General features: G+C 40.0%; 2 protein-coding genes across 8 annotated transcripts in view; both read left to right on the forward strand.

Moving 5' to 3' along the window:
* cdc14ab (cell division cycle 14Ab) overlaps nt 1-10,267 on the forward strand; it is an 85,618-nt gene extending 75,351 nt beyond the window's left edge. For 6 of the 7 annotated variants that reach the window (XM_022669633.2, XM_022669634.2, XM_022669636.2 and 3 more), the window contains 2 exons: nt 34-469; nt 6,665-10,267. In XM_022669633.2, coding sequence (XP_022525354.2) covers nt 34-469; nt 6,665-6,694 — 466 coding nt within the window. In that variant the 3' untranslated portion in view covers nt 6,695-10,267. The remainder of the gene's footprint in view (nt 1-33; nt 470-6,664) is intronic. The other variant, XM_022669639.2, reaches the window with a different exon arrangement.
* A 3,349-nt stretch (nt 10,268-13,616) lies between these two features.
* gpr88 (G protein-coupled receptor 88) lies at nt 13,617-18,312 on the forward strand. Its single transcript, XM_007240105.4, has one exon. It carries the CDS (start codon nt 14,805-14,807, stop codon nt 16,074-16,076), a length of 1,272 nt encoding a protein of 423 aa, XP_007240167.1. The 5' UTR covers nt 13,617-14,804; the 3' UTR covers nt 16,077-18,312.
* The last annotated feature ends 371 nt before the right edge of the window (nt 18,313-18,683 follow it).

Here is an 18,683-nt window from a genome sequence, read left to right on the forward strand (position 1 = left end):
TCCCCCACTACCCCTCTGTATTTGTACCCCCAGCTCCTCTCTAAACTCCAGATTAGCCACCTCCCTGGGCAACCTGTACGAGAGCGATGGAGACCGTAGCAGCCCTGGGAGACAGCCTCCGGCCCACTCCTCCTCATCATCCTCCTCTACAGTCTCGTTCTCACCCTCCCTGTCCTCCTCCCCCACCCCTCGCGTGGCCTTCAGCAGCCCCTCCACACTGGCTGCTCTCAATTACCACTACGAGGTCAACAACAACCAGTACAACTCCATCTCCAAGGGTCCGAACGCCAACGGGCTCAGCCCCGGCAAAAGCTCATCGTTCAGCAACAAGAACCAGAACCACAACCACGGCGGCACAGCGGGGGCTTCATCCACCGCAGGCAGGTTCGGGATGGAGGAACCGGCTCATAGTCAAGGCACCGCAGGCCTGATCCGGCCCTCAGCCCGCTACCTCAGCCGCTCCATTCCCGTAAGTGAGCTCTTCCCTTCACACCTCCACACAGCTTCAACAGCAGCATCTCCTAAAACATTCTGTCTTTACCTTTCCTTTAACTCTTCTCTTGCTGAGTTTTTGTATTTATATACTACTACATTACACTGACACTAATCTCACTAAACTCGTGCCTCTTCTACTTGTACTCATTGCTCTTCAGACTGTGATTGTTAACACTTAAACACAAATTAAAGCGTCGGTTAAGAGTTACACCATTTTCCAATTACTCCAAATATAGATTTGGTGTCTAAAAAACATTACAACAGTACATGCACTCTTAAAAATGGCCTTTAATGGAACAAAAAGTGGTTCTTCTATGGCATTTTTCAATAACCCTGTGCAGCACCCTTATTTTTGAGGTTAAATGAGACCTAATTTCCAGAATTTTCAGTGATAGTTTGGCCATAATTGAGATTTAATTTTTAAACGTGGTAAAGTATAAGTGATGCCATAGAAGAACAAATTTTGTAAAAGAGATGAGTACTTTGAGGAAGCTCCAAATTAGTAGAGGTGACGTACAACCACTTCTTTTAAAAATGGTTCTTTAATAGTTATTGAACCAAAAATGTATCTTTGTCATCAAAACAAACACCTTTTTATCAACTTTATGTTAAGAGTATGTGAGAGCAGATTTTTCTCACTCTAATTAAAACGATAAGGAAAAAAAATATTTATCGATTTTTCTAACTTTAATTAACAGTATGTGATGATTTAGACATGCAGCTTAAATAAGCAGATCTTTATGAACTTAATCAGCCTCAAAGCTCTAGTTTAAATTACAGTTGCTTATTTTGCATACAACAATAATGATTTACTTTTCTGATTGGCTGAACTATTAATTTTCAAGAATATTCATCATTCATCAAGAATAAACTTTAGTCCTTTGCCTTTTTCTCCTCACATCTAAATCCCTCATACTGAGTAATGTAAATGTTTGTACATGTTTTTCTGTGTGTTAAATGTGTGAGTGCACTTCTGCATGATTTACATGATTTACAGCAGCTTCCTAATGCTTTTGATGATTATTTCTCTCTGTTTGTGGCCGCTAATGAAGTGCTTATTAAGGCATTCAAATATAGATCTAATTGCCGCCATCAAGTGGGCTTTAATTGATTGTGCCGCTGAGACTAATTTTCAGATTTCACTGCCGTGCTCTGATAGACTCTGCCTTTTAACTCTGCGCTTCGTTTGGAGAGCATCCCACGCTCTCTGCACAGACTGCAGCGTTTGGGCTGATCCGGGGGGCTGTCGGTGTGGTGCTGGGGTCTGTTTCTTTTTGCTTTTAATGCTGTTTTCCCACACTAACAGGACTAACAGCTGTTTCCATGCTGCTGTTAGATGCGCTGGGAGTGTTGTAGGCTGCGAGAGACGCTTATTCAATCGCCAGGACGGCAAAGCTTCCCATTCCTCCTTTAGATGATGTGTAGAAGCAGCTGTGCTCCAGTAAAGTCAGTCCGTGTTAGATCAGTACATATTTGTGGATCAATATTATTGTAAATACGGGTGTTTATTATAATCTAGAATAAGACATTTAAAAACACACACAGCTTGGCTATCTTTGAACTGTTTAACTCTTCAAATATTAATCCAAAATGGCAGTCCTCATCTGTTTATTATCAGTACAACAATACAGGCTGAACTGGTGAACTTGATCACTTGAAAATGATCATGATTAATACTGATATCTCCATTTCAGAATTGTGGTCGGGAAAAAAATCTTGAACGATCATGTTCGGCGATCACTTAACGTTAGGTAAAAACAAATAGTAGAAAAACAACACTAGAACTCAGGGATCTGTTTAATAGTGAAAGTAAGAGCATTTCCACATGAACAATGCGGGAACAAAGGGAACAGCTCTGTAGCCTTAAGAAAATCTCTTATTTGTGTGGAGAAACTGCAACATATTTCTAGGGAGCATAAAGATTAGACTCTGGAGCAATGAAAGAAGGTCATGTAAAGGTCAAATGAGCCCACATTTACCCTGTTCTTGAGTGATTGGTGCATCAGGGTATAAGAAAAGAGGCAGGTGAAGTGAGGCACCCATCATGCTTAGACTAGTGGATACTTTACAAGTCTGAGGGGGCGGTGCTATAATCTGAAGTTGCTGCAGTTGGTCAGGTCTAGGTTCAGCAACATTATGTGCTCAAAAAGTGAGGTCAGCTGACTAGCTGAATATACTGAATGACCAGGTTATTCCATCAGTGGATTTTTTTTTCTTCCCAGTGGCACAGGCATATTCCAATATGACAAATCCAGGATTCACATGAAATCTGAGGATTACCAAAGGGTTTTGGGTCTAAATGTAGTATCAGTATCAAAACTTCAGGGAGAGTTTGTGTCCTAGGTTGTGGGCCTTCCAGCAGGACAATGACTCTAAACCTACATAGAAAGAACTCAGAAATGGATGGAAACAAAGCGCTAGAGAGTTTTGACGTGGCAAGCAATGAGTGTAAATCGGACATAAATACCATAAAAACCTCAGTGGAGAGACCATAAAAGTGCTGCTATGAGAAGGAACCTTTACATTTAAAAGACCTGGAGCAGTTTGCAAAAGAAGAGTGGTCCAAATTTCCAGTTGAGAGGTGTAAGAAGCTTGTTGATAGTTATAGAAAGCAATTGATTTTAGTCTTTTTTTTCTCTAAAGGATGTGCATTATTGTCAAATAGAAAAACGGGGGCTTTTGCTGCCTCTGATAACTGGGTTGCCTTGACTGTGTGAAAGACATCATGAAATCTGAAGATTACCAAAGGATTTTGGGTCACAATGTAGAGCCCATTGTCAAAGTTTTTTAAAGGGTTTGGTGTCCTAGGTTGTGGGTCTTCTGAAAGGACAATGACCCCAGAAATGGATGGAAACAAAGCGCTGGAGAGTTCTGAAGTGGCCAGCAATGAGTGTAAATCGAATATAAATCCCATTGAACACCTCTGGAGAGATCTTAAAAGTGATGTTAAGAGAAGGTACCATCAAGATTACCAAAGGATTTTGGGTCGTATTGTAGGACTCAGTCTCAAAACTTCAAAAAGGGTTTGCGTCCTAGGTCACGGGTCTTCCAGCAAGACAATGACCGCCAGAAGAAAAATCCCTTCAAATTTGAGAGACCTGGAGCAGAGTGGTCCAAAATTTGAATTAAGAGGTGGAAGAAGCTTGTTAATGGTTATGGGAAGCGATTCATTTCAGTTTTTTTTTTTTTTTTGCAAAGGGTGTGCAATATTGTTCTATAGAAAAGACAGAAGGTTTAACTAATTAATTGGCACAACTGAAAAAGAAAATATGTTCTTAAACAATCATCACATTATCTTCACTTGGCCCAGAGATACTGATCAAACTGAGGTCTTTTAGGTCTACTGGCCTCATGTGCTTCAGGGCCAACTGTTGTTGTTCATATATCCTTTCTGTTTTCCCGGAAAGCAGGAACATTGTCTTCTCTCAGTAGCTCAGGAGTTCTTTACTCTTTCACTGCTACTGTCTGTTGTATGTCATGTTAACGTTTGGCATATTTGTGCAGGAAAACAATGCGTTTTTTTTTTTAATGCCAGGATCCAAACCTGCAGTCCATGCAAACAGTGCAGAAGTGTCAAGTCACAGTTATAGCTCTCTCAGCATGCGCCTCTTCATTACAGGAAACGTGGGTAATAAGAGAACGGAAACAGTAGTAATAGGGCATGAACTGTAACAGTCGAGGTTCTGCCCCTGCAAGCCAAGCTTATGCTGACCAGCTCATCTGCCACGGCCCGTATCTTCAGGTTTATCACCAGTCACTCTGTGTACAAGCCGTCAGGCTCTCGTAACAGAAGAACATGCTGGAACAGTGATGAATTATGGAGCGCTTGCTGGACAAAAGGACTTCCGTTTGCGAGGGAAAAGCCAGGAGAGAATTTCCTCTTCTGCTTTCCTTAAGCGGGATGTTGTTGTACCTTTTCAGACCTGGCTCCTTTCTTGTTCATAATAGAACACCCGCTCACCACCGAGGCAGCAGGAAGCTCTCGGGTAATCCCCTAAATCACCCACCCGTTCCCCTGACTGATTTCAGCCTCTGCTGGAAACTGATTTAGAACATATTCTCGCCCACACCGTTCCGTTCTACCATTTATCCAGAGGTACAGTCGACTTGACTACTGCAACATGTGTTCTGCCATTCCTGGAGAAGATCTGGCAAATCACTAGATACAAGACAGAGACGCAAGATCAGAGAGGAAGAGGCGTTTTGATTTGATTTTTTTTTAAGATTTTTTTTTTTCCATTCCTTACTTAATATGGCCACAGGAGCTCAAAGGATACAACCACCCCCACACACACAACACACCACAGTACAGCAGAGAACTGAACACATACCACATAAGACATGATGAAAAAACAGTGACTAAGCATCTTCATCACCACTGCAAGCCAATTCCGTGTTTGTGTTTTGGCACAGATTTATATGCCATGTCGGTGTCCTTATCTTCATCTGGTAAACAAACATCTAGTTCGGTTTTAGTAGCATAGTGATGAACCGCATTTCTTGCCCTTTGGCAGATTATGATTCCATTTTCTAGTTGAGAAAGCACACCATTCTAATGACATAGTAATAATTGTTTTTTTAGCTTTAAACTCCAAAACAAATCTGGAGAACTAGGTCCATACACTATCCGGTTCTGCACTTTTACTCATAGAGAGTATACTCAGAGATTTTCTATGTCAGAGGTGTTCTCAGTACAAGTGGTGTTCACAAGGCTTAGGTTAGCGGCGAGCTAGCTAGTTACAGAGGAGAGAACTTGGGTTAGTGGAGAGCTATCTAACATTAGCGGCGAGCTAGCTAGTTACCAAGGAGAGAACTAGGGTTAGTGTAGAGCTAGCTAACATTAGCAGTAAGCTAGCTAGTTACAGAGGAGAGAACTAGGGTTAGTGGCGAGCTAGCTAACATTAGCGGTAAGCTAGCTAGTTACAGAGGAGAGAACTAGGGTTAGTGGAGAGCTAGCTAGTTGCCAAGGAGAGAACTAAGGTTAGTGAAGAGCTAGCTAACAGTAGCAGCGAGCTAGTTAGTTACAGAGGAGAGAACTTGGGTTAGCGGAGGGCTAGCTAACATTAGCGGCGAGCTAGTTAGTTACAGAGGAGAGAACTTGGGTTAGTGGAGAGCTAGCTAACATTAGCAGCGAGCTAGTTAGTCACAGAGGAGAGAACTAAGGTTAGTGGAGAGCTAGCTAACATTAGCAGCAAGCTAGCTAACATATTGACCTTACTGGCAAGTTAACAAAGCTACCAGGAATAGAACTAAGGTTAGCGAGCGCTAGCTAACATTAGCAGCAAGCTAGCTAACATACTGACCTTACCGGCGAGTTAGCTAAGCCACCAGGAATAGAACAAATACAATAAATTATTTTCTTCCAAAGAAATTGACTACATTTGACTCAAATTATATTTATCAAGGTCTTAAAAAGCATTCAATTTGACTTTTAAAATGATGCACGAACCCTGATTACAGCAATATTTTGGCTGAAAATCAGCCGATATTGATATGTAGCTGATTAGTTTTTTCCATCTTCAAGCCCTCTCTCTCTTTATGACGTAGTTTAGCCACAGGCATGGCTAGAATGCTACATTTGGAGTGTCAACACCCTTAGGATTTCCTTTTTTTTTTTTTTTTTTTTTTCTTTTCCCCACAAATAGCTGCTCATCTTTTGCTCTCCTATCTATATTTGTTTCTCTGTCTCTCCAAAACACATTCCCTGATGTCCTGCATCTTCTCTAAATCCCTTCCCACGCTCTTCTCTTCTCCAGCTGCCCATTTTCCCTCCCCACACAATCCAATTCCACATTTCCCCCCCCCCCTGTCAGATGTGTTTCTTTTTTTTTTTTTTTTAATAACCTCCTTATGAAGCAATATGCAAACTAAAAAAATGGCCAATTCAATTATGCATGTTGTGCATCTATATTCAGCAACTTCTATATTCGCTGATGTTGTTTGAAGCCGGAGTGTAATTTGCGCATACTTAATGCAAATTTAATTCTGCTGTTGCTGTTTATTTCCTCCTCATCTTTTTTTTTTTCATGCTGTAAAAACACGCCTCGGAGTTTGCCTTTTTTATATTAACATTTATCTGTGTCCTGATGTGTAATTTTCTGCTGTTATGTTCCACTTAATGATGGTTTTCTCACTTTTTTTTTCTTCTTTTCTGTTTTTCTTTCCACAGTCCCTTCAGTCGGAGTTTGTTCAGTACTAAAAAAGCGTTGACCTTGCGCTGATCCTGGACCTGCAGCATTGACGACCGCCGGCCCTCCATCCCACAAAGCCAGCCCACTGTAGTCTTTCGTTTTTTTTTTGTTTTTTTTTTTCTCTTCCTTTCTCTCTTTCAGCCTGCGCTCACCTTCTGACCTGCTGTGAGAGTACAAATACAAAGGGAAGCGGATGAAGCCGGAAGAGCTTCCGGAAGAAAGACTCTTCTGTCGGAGCGCAGGCTGCTTTTATCTGTAGGCGTCTTGGCTTGAGGCAACCTCTGGAGAGGCCTTGGGTCATAATGAACTTTTCCTATATATATTTTTTTTATTTTCTATTATTTTGCATTGTTTTTGACTTGGATGGAGCTAAGCCTGGTTATTTCCTTGTTGGTCATCTTCTAAAACACCCTCAGCTCTGGAAACCAGCCTCACCAGACTCTTCTTCAGTGCTCCTCTTCACTTTTCTATCTTCTATCAGCTTTAGCTTGTTTCTTTATTTCCTCTCACCCTGATCTCACCCTGTTTTGAAGTACAGTAGATGTGGTCTATCTATATACATGAACATGAACACACACATATATAAATATATATAGTTGTACTAAAGAGAGAAATTATTTTTAGACAACGAATGACGATGTTTTTTACTATTTACTGTATTGACTATATATATATTTGTTCATACTGTTTTATCTAAGATCCATATCTTATGCTTGATGATCAAGGTTTTGATGAAGTATGTATAATGTGTACAATGTGTAATAATTTTGAAATTCTGAGGTAACAAACGTTTATTTTGTTACGATCTCCAGAGTCTACTTTCTACTTTAACATATCAATCCTGATATTGTTCTTTATTACACAGTATGAGGGCTAAACTGAGAGCTGCAAATGTAATAATAACTTACTTACCTTAAGTTAATTAGCTCGTTTTCGCTTAATGATAATTAATAATAATTATATCTGTTGCGTAATTTGAATGATGTAACATTTAAATGTTTTTTTCAGCTGGAGCTGTCTGCAGAGACTTGTGCAGACTTGTTTGTGTAGATTGTAAAGTTGCAGTGTGGCTGCGGGGAGGAAAGTAATGGCATATGTAGAAGCCTGCTGAGCTCGCTGCCATCTGCGAAGGAGAACGCACAGCATGACCCCCCCCGCTGTAGCTGCGTTCTGCGTGGGAGAATTAGGTTTGTATGAAATAATTGGATGTAGTAATTTTCGCTGTGCCTCCGTGGGAGGTCTGGTTTACTGTGTACAGCGACTGCTGGTACTTAACTCTGTCATGGAGAACGTCTCACAATCTTTGGTGGGAAGTTTTGGGGTTTTATTGGTTGCAAAGCGTAATGAGATCTTGGCAAGTGAATCATTTTAAATCTGGTCAGTATATATTTAAAGGAACAAACCGTAATAATAAATGTGAGCGTGAGAGTGTGTGAAATGGGCACAGGAGTATTATTTTCAAACACTGCATAGACAAAAAGCTCACGTGGGTTGCCAGATTGACGAAGACAAAGCGCAGTGAGTCTTAATTTGTAGCTGATCATTGATTATATACTGTACATTTCAATGTAAAAAAAGGTGGTAATAGTGGTGGTGGTGGTGGTAATTTACTCAGCTATGGTTAGCAAACCTTACTGAAGCCTAGTGATTACCTGTTCAGCAGGCTTAATGCCATGGCTGCAGCAATGGCTATTTGCATACTATTGTCTATACCTGGTAACCTAGGGACTGATCAGTGGTTGACAGGTTAAAATAAGAATATACTTACCATACATACATACATACCAGCTATCTATGCTTTCACTCATTCATCCTGGTCATGTTATATGTTACTACAGAAAACAAAAACATAATCCTTAATGGTCCTTTAATATGTGTCATGATAAAATTATATGGAAAGTATTACATGGCAAATCTTCCTCATTTTCAATGGAAGTTCACAGAAAAATGTTAATTCGAAAAATTGGTCATGATATTGTGACCATATATACACACAACGACTGCAGATTTACATTACAGTCGTAGATTTCATTTAAGTTATTTAAAATCACATTGTTTGTGATGCATTGGTCCTAGAAACCACTTCTTGCTTCTTGGAACATTAGAAAGGTTCTTTAGGAAGAGTCAGAGAGAGTCAGTGCAGTGTTTTCCCAGAAAACCTTACAGCATTTCATGCTTCCTGCTGCTGATTTTTAACTTTTATGGAGATACAGATTTCATTTTCCAGCAGGATTTGGCACACTGCCCACACGGCCCAAAGTACCAATTTGTCTTATATAATATTGAACTTTTCTGAGGCACAGTTTTTTGAATTATTGTTGGCTGTAAGCCATAATCAACAATAAAATAAATAAACGCTTTAAAATAGATTGAATAAAATAACGTTTCCATGCTATTTAAATTTTTTAAGATACACTAGAATATTTTGCTTTAGTGTCATAATAATAAAACCACCAAATTTGATGCATTATATCAAAAAGTATACAAAAAAGGCCAACATGCAGATACGTGACATAAGTTTTCTCTTGTCCACAATGCGATATTGACTATATTTAAGGTTTATTCTCTTGCCAAGAGCTGTGGAGCTTCATTTCCTTAGCTCTAACAGTGGAGTTCACATCTTCTCCACAGCTTCTAAAATGCAGAACCCCTGAGTATATAATACATATATAGGAGTGTATAAAGCAGCTGTGCTTCATATACAATTTCCAATGCGCTGTCACTGACAGCACTAACCTGCTGCAAGTCAGGGAGCTTTAGGCTCTCTCTCCCACACAGATCTCATTGTGATGCAGATTTCTGATAATGTAAGCACAGCTGGGTCTGTCATGGACGGTGTAGTTTGTAATGTAGCGACAGAAGACGACTAGACGACTGTTAATAGACGTCGCTGTGGTTGTTTAAGATGTCATTTAAAAAAAATGTAATTTGTGAGCTAGTTGTTGATTTATACAGTGTTTGTCACACTGAATGTTATGTTTTTTGTCCCAAACTGTCCCTTTGCAGCCTCCGATTAACGACGAAGGTATTAATTAATGTCTTAAGAATAGATCTGCTGACCTACTGACGATGATGTGTAAAGCCTAAGGTTTAAGATGATGTTGTTTAAATGTTAGTTTAATTTTTTTTTTATTTTTTTTTTTTGGAATTTGTGTTGACGTCAGGCTCATTCTGGGCCTAACCGGCCTTAAGATGTTTAATTTTGTGTATGTTTTGAATCACGTGTCACGTTTCGGGCCCTGTAGCACTCTGTACATTCCAGACAATGTTTTTTTTTTTTTTTTTGGGAGAATCTTGTTAATGGCAGTATTCTACCTCTCTAAAATCTACAGATGACAGCTGTAAAGTACTCCCTGACATATTATACAGTATATAGATATAAATATATATATATATTTTTGGAGCAGTATATAAAGATCATTTAACTATGGTAGCGTATGTAGATCAGTATTTTGCCTCTCCTGAGCTCATACAGAGAGCATGGGCGAGGCGAAGAGCAAAAAAAAACAAAAAAACAACTGTAAAACTGAACATGTTTTAAAAGGAAGGAACAAAATAAAGACTAATTTTTGACACTCTAAGCGAATATTTGTATGTGTGATTAATTTTGTTTTGTTTTATTAAGAATTTTTTGTGAAGATTTCACATTGAAAGGAAAATATAATACATCACTAGACTAAGGCTCAATTCCATTTCACCCCTTGGCCCTACCACTTACCCCTACCCCTTCTTTTCAAGTGTAACCCCTCCCTTTGGAACAGAGTTAGAAGGGGAAAGGGGTGAAACCCTCCTGCTAAGAATTGGGACTCAATGCGTCATCAGGAGCTCTTAAGTTCAGTATCCTAACTGCTGGTTAACTAGTTAATTTTAGGGCTTTATTGTATGTCTTCAGAAAGGGGGGAGATGATGCAGAAATTAATTATTGCTGTCCATTCCTTAATTCTACTGTGAAGGGGAGATGAAATTAGCTTTTATTTTATTTTATTGTATTTTCCTGTTCCATCTTTATGCTTCAGCCCCTGCTGTCTGTTTAAGGTGGAATGGGAAAGTTAACTAGCTAGCACACTATTGGGACAAACTACTACCTATTTTTCTATGCTTGTTATGAAGAATTTGGCCATAAAACATTGAAACTACATAAAACCATAGTAATATAGAGCTAATCATCACTTTTAACAAGGAAAAAAATCCCTTTTTGAATTTGCAACACACTTTTTTCCTTCTTTTTTTTAAACACAGTTTAGAAGTTTTTTTTTTTTTTTTTTTTTTACAGAAAAGTAAAAGTAAAATTTAAATTTTTTTTATACAGTTTAGAAGTTTTTTTGTTTGTTTTTTTTTTACAGAAAAGTAAAACTCATCCATTCCGCAAATGGTAACTTGCTCTTACAGCCATCAACACTGAGGCTGGGTAAATGGTATGGCCAAGGGGTAAAATGGGATCAGGCCTAAACAATGATTATGGCCATTTTCTTCATAACAATCACGCTAAACTAAAAAAATAAATAAATAAACGCTAGTATTTCATCTCCTTAGCTGGCCAGCTAACTTTCCCTTTCCATCTTAAACAATGCAACAGATGACAGTGTTTGCAGCTTTTAAGGTGGAATCGAAAAATAAAAGCTAATTTCAGCTCCCCATCACAGAGGAACTAAAGAATTGATGGTAATAATTAACAGCTGCATCACCTTCTGCCCCCTTTCGGAAGATATACAATGTCCTAAAGTAGGCTCACTTGATGACGTATTGGGTTTTTGAAGGGTTGTGCCAATTCTTACAAGGAGGATTTCACCCCTTCCCCTGAAGCAAAGTTACAAAGGTAAGGGGGTGAATTCCTCCCCCTAAGAATGACACTTAAAAACAAAGGTTAGGGGTACTAAAGAGAAATGGGATTGGCCCTTAATTCCTCTTGGCGGAACCAACCCTTCGTTGCTGACAAATAAAAAAAATTACAATGTCTCCAAAACGGCAACTTCACAGGAGAGCAGGTCATTTTGGAGAATTTCTATCAGTTAATTAATTGAGATATTTAGACACATTGTAAGGGACAATTTGTGGGATCAAATAATGTGGTGAACTAAAAATCTTCAAAGATAAGTCAGTAACAAAATGTTTTAGGCAGTTGAGTTTCTACTGAAATTTGGGGTAGTAGCTTATAATCAGTCCTGCTTTGCTGCAGTAACAGCCTTTACTCTTCTATTCCGGGGATGCTGGAACATTGCTGTAAGTGAGGCTTTGTTTGCCTCCAGCCTCACGGGAGCAGCAGTAATCAGTGAGATCAGGTGCTGCTGATATTGAATGATTAGTTCTATTGAATAAACGGGATGAACAGAGCTTGATCTCTCCAGAGACCCCTACAGGCAAGCTTTTGGGCACAGTGACCTTTGGTGCCATAAAGTCTCTCGTTTTGTTGGTCAGTATTTTTCTATGAAGGTTATATAAGCTGTGTGCATTATTGTGAACACACCCAGTTGTGGCATCACTAGTGATGAGGGTACTCCTAATGAGTGGGTTGGGTAATTGGACTTGTAAATTGGGGAGAAAATGGGATAAAAATTTTAAATAAATAACATAATAAAAGAATCAAAAGGAAAAAGAGTAAGTTGCAAATTCAAAAGAGGAAAAAATATAGCAAATAAATATTTTTAAATATAATCCACAATAACACAAAAATTTAAGCAAAGACTGGCAAAATCCTAATTCAAATAAATTTCAAATAACTGCAAGGAATAATAAAGTAACCCAGTATATTTAAAAAAAAAAAAAAAAAAAAAAAAAAAAAATATATATATATATATATATATATATATATATATATATATATATATATACTTTTTTAAGTAACAGCACTGAATAATCTATATAATAGAGTGGTAACGACAAATTTGTTGTGCATTATTACTAATATATTGCAAATATTAATAATTTGTATAGACCTGTAGTTTAATGTTAGAAAGTGTAATGTATAAAGTGTAAAATATAATGAATTTAATATTTTTAATTGTTTAATTTAGGCTTTATTATATTTTTGGGACTTTTTTTGGTGTTTAAAATCATTTTATTCACATTAAATGCATGAAAATGTAAGATCAAAGTTCTCTGTTACCGAAATACTAATTTTAAAGAAGTGGTGTCTGTATAATTCTGTATATTTATAGTGTACCAGTGATCCCCTTCAATAAGCAGACCCCCTCCACTGATGTTAAACACCCAGCAGACTGATAATGAGCTCCTGTTTAATAGGCGGCAACAGCTTCAGTCTCAATTTCACCAAAACTGAACCGCCTGTGGCTAATGAGCTTTTCCTTGCTCCATTACGTCCAGCAGAACTGGAGCATGGATCTGCCTCTGCTTAAATGGTTCAGAGTCGGGGCTGATTTCCCTGCAGGTGCTCTGAACAGCTGTTCTAATCACGTTTCCTCATAACAGGATTCGTGAGAGGCTGAACGTCGTGCTGCAGAACATCTGATTTAAAGGCTTTTCCTGGAGTTGAGGTTTCAGATTGCAGTTGGAGTTCAGAACCTCAGAGACTGGGAGAGTGGAACAGCTGCTTCCATGAATCAAACCCCTGCCTTCAGGGAAAACTGTAAAAATAAAAAAAACTCTGTTGGGCTTCTAGCCTGGATACAAGATAAGCTTTACTGTTAGGAGTACATATAATATGAAACACTAAGGCTTTGATTACTGTGATTACTTATTTTTTTCCAGACAGGACAGAGCGAGATGAGCATTTGACTCCACAGAGCTGAGCTTCCATTACTCCAGTGTGTTAGCTTGATGGACAGACGGATGGATGGATCAATGGATGCTTTATTGATCCTGAAGAAAATGTAGGCATCCAGCATTAACAATACAATAAGAAATATGTTGAACATAAATTAAACACAGAAAAATAGAAAATATATAGGGGTAAATAACTATCTGTAAACTAGTGCAGTGCAGTAGATGTAGCTAACGGTAAATAAATATTTTACAGAGCAAAGTGCAAGATGCAATGACATTGGTTCTAAATGTGACTGATGTGCCATAGAAGTATTAGTATGTATATGTAACAAATATAGTTCTGCAAAGGGAATATATATCTCTTCCTCTCTTTCTCTTGCAGTCTCTAGTAGTCCTTCTTACACCTCTTTCATTTACTCTCTCACCTATTTCTATCTCCCATTCTGTAACTCTCTCCCACTCTCGCTCTCTTACACACCTCCCTTCTCTCTCTCACTCTCTCTGTCTCTTACAGACCTTCTTTCTCTCTCACACTATTGTCTTTTACACACCTTTCTCTCTCACACATTCTCTCTGTCTTTTACACACCTGGTCTCTCTCTCTGTCTTGTACACCCCATCTCTCTTACTCTCTGTCTTCTACACCCCTCCTTTCTCTCTTACACCTCTTCTCTCTTACTCTGTCTTTTGCACTCCTTTCTCTCTCACTCTGTCTTTTACACCTCCCCCCTCTCTCTCTCTCTCTCTCTCTCTCTCTCTCTTTTACTCACTTACTCTCTCTCCCATCAGTCATTTTCTCAATCTCTCTCTCTCTCTCTCTCTCTCTCTCCCTGTCTTTTACACACTTACTATCTCACGCTCTGTCTCTTCCACCTGTTCTCTTTTACTCTCTGACTTTAACACATCTCTATACACACTCTCTCTCTCTCTCTCTCTGTACGCACACATATCTGTGTCTTTTTCACTCATTCTCTTTCTCTCTTAGTCCCCCCACACCTTTCTTTCACTCCTTCTCTCTCACACACTCGCTGTCTCTCACACACCTTTCTCTCTCTGTCTCTATATCTCATTAATTCTCTCTTGCTCTCTCTCTTACACACAACTCTCTCCCATCAGTGAATTTCTCAATATCTCTCATTCTCTCTCTCTCTCTCTCTCTCTCTCTCTCTCTCTCTCTCTCTCTCCCTCACTTACACACACCTCTCTCTACTCTCTCTTTCTATCTATCACAGCAGCTCGCTCTCTCTCTCTCTCTCTCTCTCTCTCTCTCTCTCTCTCTCTCTCCCCCCCCCTCTCTCTCCTCCTCCTCCTGTTGTAAGTGAGGATGAGCTCTGTATCCTGACGCGTGTCTCCTCCGCCGCGCGCTGCTGCTGTGAGTCGCGCGCTCCGCTGCGCTGCCATGCGGAACCACTCCTCCTCCCTCTCTCCGGAAGACTGTCTGCACGGGCGCGCGGCGCGTCTCTCTCTGGCGGCCGCGTACGCGCTGCTGTGCGCCGGCGGGCTCGCGCTCAACCTGTCGGTGGTGTGCGTGGTGGGGGGATTCCGCAAGCTGCGCACCGCGAGCAACGCCTTCATCGTAAACGGCTGCGTGGCGGACCTGCTGGTGTGCGCCGTGTGGATGCCGCAGGAGGCGGTGGCCGTGTCCACCGGGGGCGGGGTGGGTCCGCCGGCGCTGCGGGCGCTCCGGGAGGCGCTGCTGCTGCTGGGCATCACGGTCTCGCTGCTGTCCCACTCGCTGATCGCCGTCAACCGCTACGTGCTGATCACCAAGAGCCCTGGCACCTACCAGGCGCTCTACCAGAAGCGGCACACGGAGTGGATGATAGCGGGGTCCTGGCTCATCTCCCTGGCGTCCCTGCTGCCCTGGATCACCGGCTTCGGCTCCAGGCTGGAGGGATGCTCAGCATCTCTATCACTTTCCTCATCAGCATCAGCATCCGCATCTCCCTCCCCACTTCCATCAGCGCTGGCATCAGCAGTACTCTCAGCATCAGCATCTCCATCACTTCCACCACCAACATCATCTGCATCAGTATCCCCAGCATCAGGACCACTTTCAGCATCAGCAACATCAGCATCACCAACACCTGCAGCATCAGGACCACCACCAGCATCCTCAACAACCATTACAGCATCCTCCGCATCCTTCACCATGGGCATTCCCCTTCTTACCCACCCCCCTTCAGCCGGCACCCTAGCCCTCACCATCCTGGGTCAGACAGCCGTGGTCCTCTACTGCTACTTCAAGATCTTCCGCCGCGTCCAAAGCAGCGTGAAGCGGGTGAGCGTCCTGAACTTCCAGCTGGTCAACAGCCTCCCCTGCGCCTTTCCCCGCAAGGACCGGCGCCTGGGCCTCTGCGTCCTGGCCGTGTGCTTCGTGTTCCTGCTGACCACGCAGCCCCTCTGCTGGACGCTGGCGGCCGCCGTCTTCACTCGGGTGCCCGGCCCGCTCTGGACCTTCTCCTGGCTCCTGTTCTGCACCGTGTTCGTGTCCAACCCGTTCCTCTACACCTGGAAGAACGAGGAGTTCCGGAGGTCTCTGAGGTGTGTGGTGCGGGGAGAGCTGTGGAGGGGGTCCACGGTGGGAGTGGAGCCCAGCACGGTCAGCAGCATCTCACACCTTCTGCCCCGGCAGAGCAGCCGCAGGGCTTTCCTGAGCCAGGCGAACTGAACCCATCCTGTCTGTACTGTTAAACATAATCAGAGTGATTTTGATGATGATGATGATGATGAGGATGATGAAGATTGTAATGTGACTTTAATGATGGTGGTGATTGTGGTAATGGTAGTAATGATAAAGATGGTGTTGGCAGTGGTGATGATAGTTGAAATTTTTTAAATCATGACACAGATGAAGATAAAGTAGATAAAGTTGTGTGAATGAACATGATGGTAAAGATAATGATATTAATAGCAAATTATTTTAATGATGATGATGGTGGTGATGATAAGTTCCTTATTGCTATGATATTTAAGATGATCATAGATTTTATAAGAGTTGATAATGGTAAAGATCCTTCTGATGATGATAATGATGAGTATTTCATGTTCATGTGGTGATGAGAAAGTTGATGATGGATTAAACAGTATTTTCATTTATGATGAAGATTCTACTGATGGTCATTTGTATGAGAATAATTATAAAATTATAAAATAATTATCTGAAATATAATATTTTGATGGTACTGATGAAGATACTGGTGATGAGGATGATAGATAATAATTTAAGAGATAATAAAGATTGTACCAATGATAAAAATGTTGACAGTTGTTAGGATGGTGGTGACAATGACAATGATGATAATGAAGATTATAGATGATAATTATTCTAATGATAATGGACAGCAATAGCAATTATGTTTATGATGGAAGATAATAATTGTTGATAATGATACAGATCCTGCCAATAGTGATGATAATGATGTTAATGCATCATTAAAATCATTGGTAATGTGGTGGCTTATTAGGATGATGAGGAGTATGATGATTATCATGATGGAAATTGTTGAAAATAATGTAATGATGATTGATTATGTGGAAATGATAATGATGGTAAAGATGGTAGACAATCATTTTTGGGGATGATGCTATGCTGGTGATAAAAAAAAATATGAAAATGAAGATTATAGATGACGATTATGTTGATGATAATGAATAGCTATCGTAACTACATTGATGATGGGAGATAATAATTGTTGATAATGATAAAGATCATGCCAGTAGTGATGATAAAGATGTTTAATGCATCATTAAAATCATTGTTAATGTGGTGATGATGAGGATGTTGATGATGATGCTGAAGATGGTTGATAATCATTTTGGTGATGAAAATTCTAAAATATGATAACGGTTATGATGGTGATGGTGATGATAAAGATGTTAATGAAGATTATAGATTATGACTGTTAAGGATGCTAATAGACATCAGTAATTATGTTAATAATGATGATGCTGATGAAGACTGTGCTGATGAATGTGACGATAATAATATTGATGAAGATGATCCTACTGATCGTGACACTGATGATGATAATGATAATGATGATGATGATGTTTTAGAAATGTTATTTTAGTACATATATTTAAGTAAATCAAAATGAAATTGAACCAAATGCTGAAGATGATTATAAAACAACACTGAACAAACAAAAACAGCAAGAAATGATTGTAGTTTTAACAGTGAGTGATCCATACAGCCTACACTGTAAAAACAAAGAACAGACAGTCAACACTTTATTGTGTTCTTGTAACTTTTGTAACACCACTTTTGTAAAGTCGTCTCTGTCCGTGTCGTAAGCAGTGCGTTTACTTCTCGAAGATTCAGTCATTTTAACATTTTAAGGAGCCTGAAGAGCCCGTTCTGATTTTACAGTGTAGTGATAAATTGGACTATTTTTATACAAAACAAACATAAAACTAGACATTCCTGTTTAAAACCCTGTATGTAAGCTCACACTTCCCATAACAACAATACTGTTGTAATTAACACCAAGTTTATATGCCCCAAAATTGAACCCTGTGGGATGCAGCACAATTGTGTCTGAACTGGTGTTAATAGCTGAATAATAAAGACGTGGTTCCAGGAGTTAAAGGGGGTTAAATTTCCCAGGGAAATGGAAAAGAATGTATAAATAAATCTACTGAGGTATTAATTCATATTAACTTGAGGAGGTCAAGAGGTCACAATGGGCCTAATCACTGTCAGTTTCACCTGCATGCGGTTTGACAATGGAAATGTGTCTGAAATCAGCCAGTGGTTTTAAATATTGTTTTCGCAAACACTGTGTACGATTTGTGAGAGTTTTCTTGTGAGGATTTTTGCTAAACACTTGCTGCTGTTCGCTGCTGCTTTTTCACGTAAAAATGGACTTTGTATGAACCTGCTGAAAAATAAAATGTAAATTGTCTCTGAGCGTGCTTCTCTTTCTTAACCTGCTTTTCACTGTATTGCCATTAATTATCCTCTGATACAATGAATGGAAATATGTGGGTCAGCGGAGTTCTCGCTACAGCTCGGCTTGGATGGCATGCTGGGTAATCAGTGTCAGTGATGAGGGATGAAATAATATGCCTTACAGTGAATACATACTTAAGCAATTCTACTGAATCATGAGTCAGATCTGCTACGCTCTTCAACAGATGTTCGAGAGTCTCTTTTTCAAAGCGGATTTTACAGTCAGCCTTGGAGCTGAAGGATACACCAATGAGCCATAGTATTAAAACCATCTGCCAAATATTAAACTACAAAACTATGGGGCTCCTGGTCATGTAGCTCAAC

This window comes from Astyanax mexicanus, chromosome 16, assembly GCF_023375975.1.
Source record: "Astyanax mexicanus isolate ESR-SI-001 chromosome 16, AstMex3_surface, whole genome shotgun sequence".
Lineage (NCBI taxonomy): Eukaryota > Metazoa > Chordata > Actinopteri > Characiformes > Acestrorhamphidae > Astyanax > Astyanax mexicanus.

Coding starts and splice junctions, on each gene's coding strand:
- gpr88 (XM_007240105.4), top strand. CDS start 14,805: ATGCGGAACCACTCCTCCTCCCTCTCTCCGGAAGACTGTCTGCACGGG.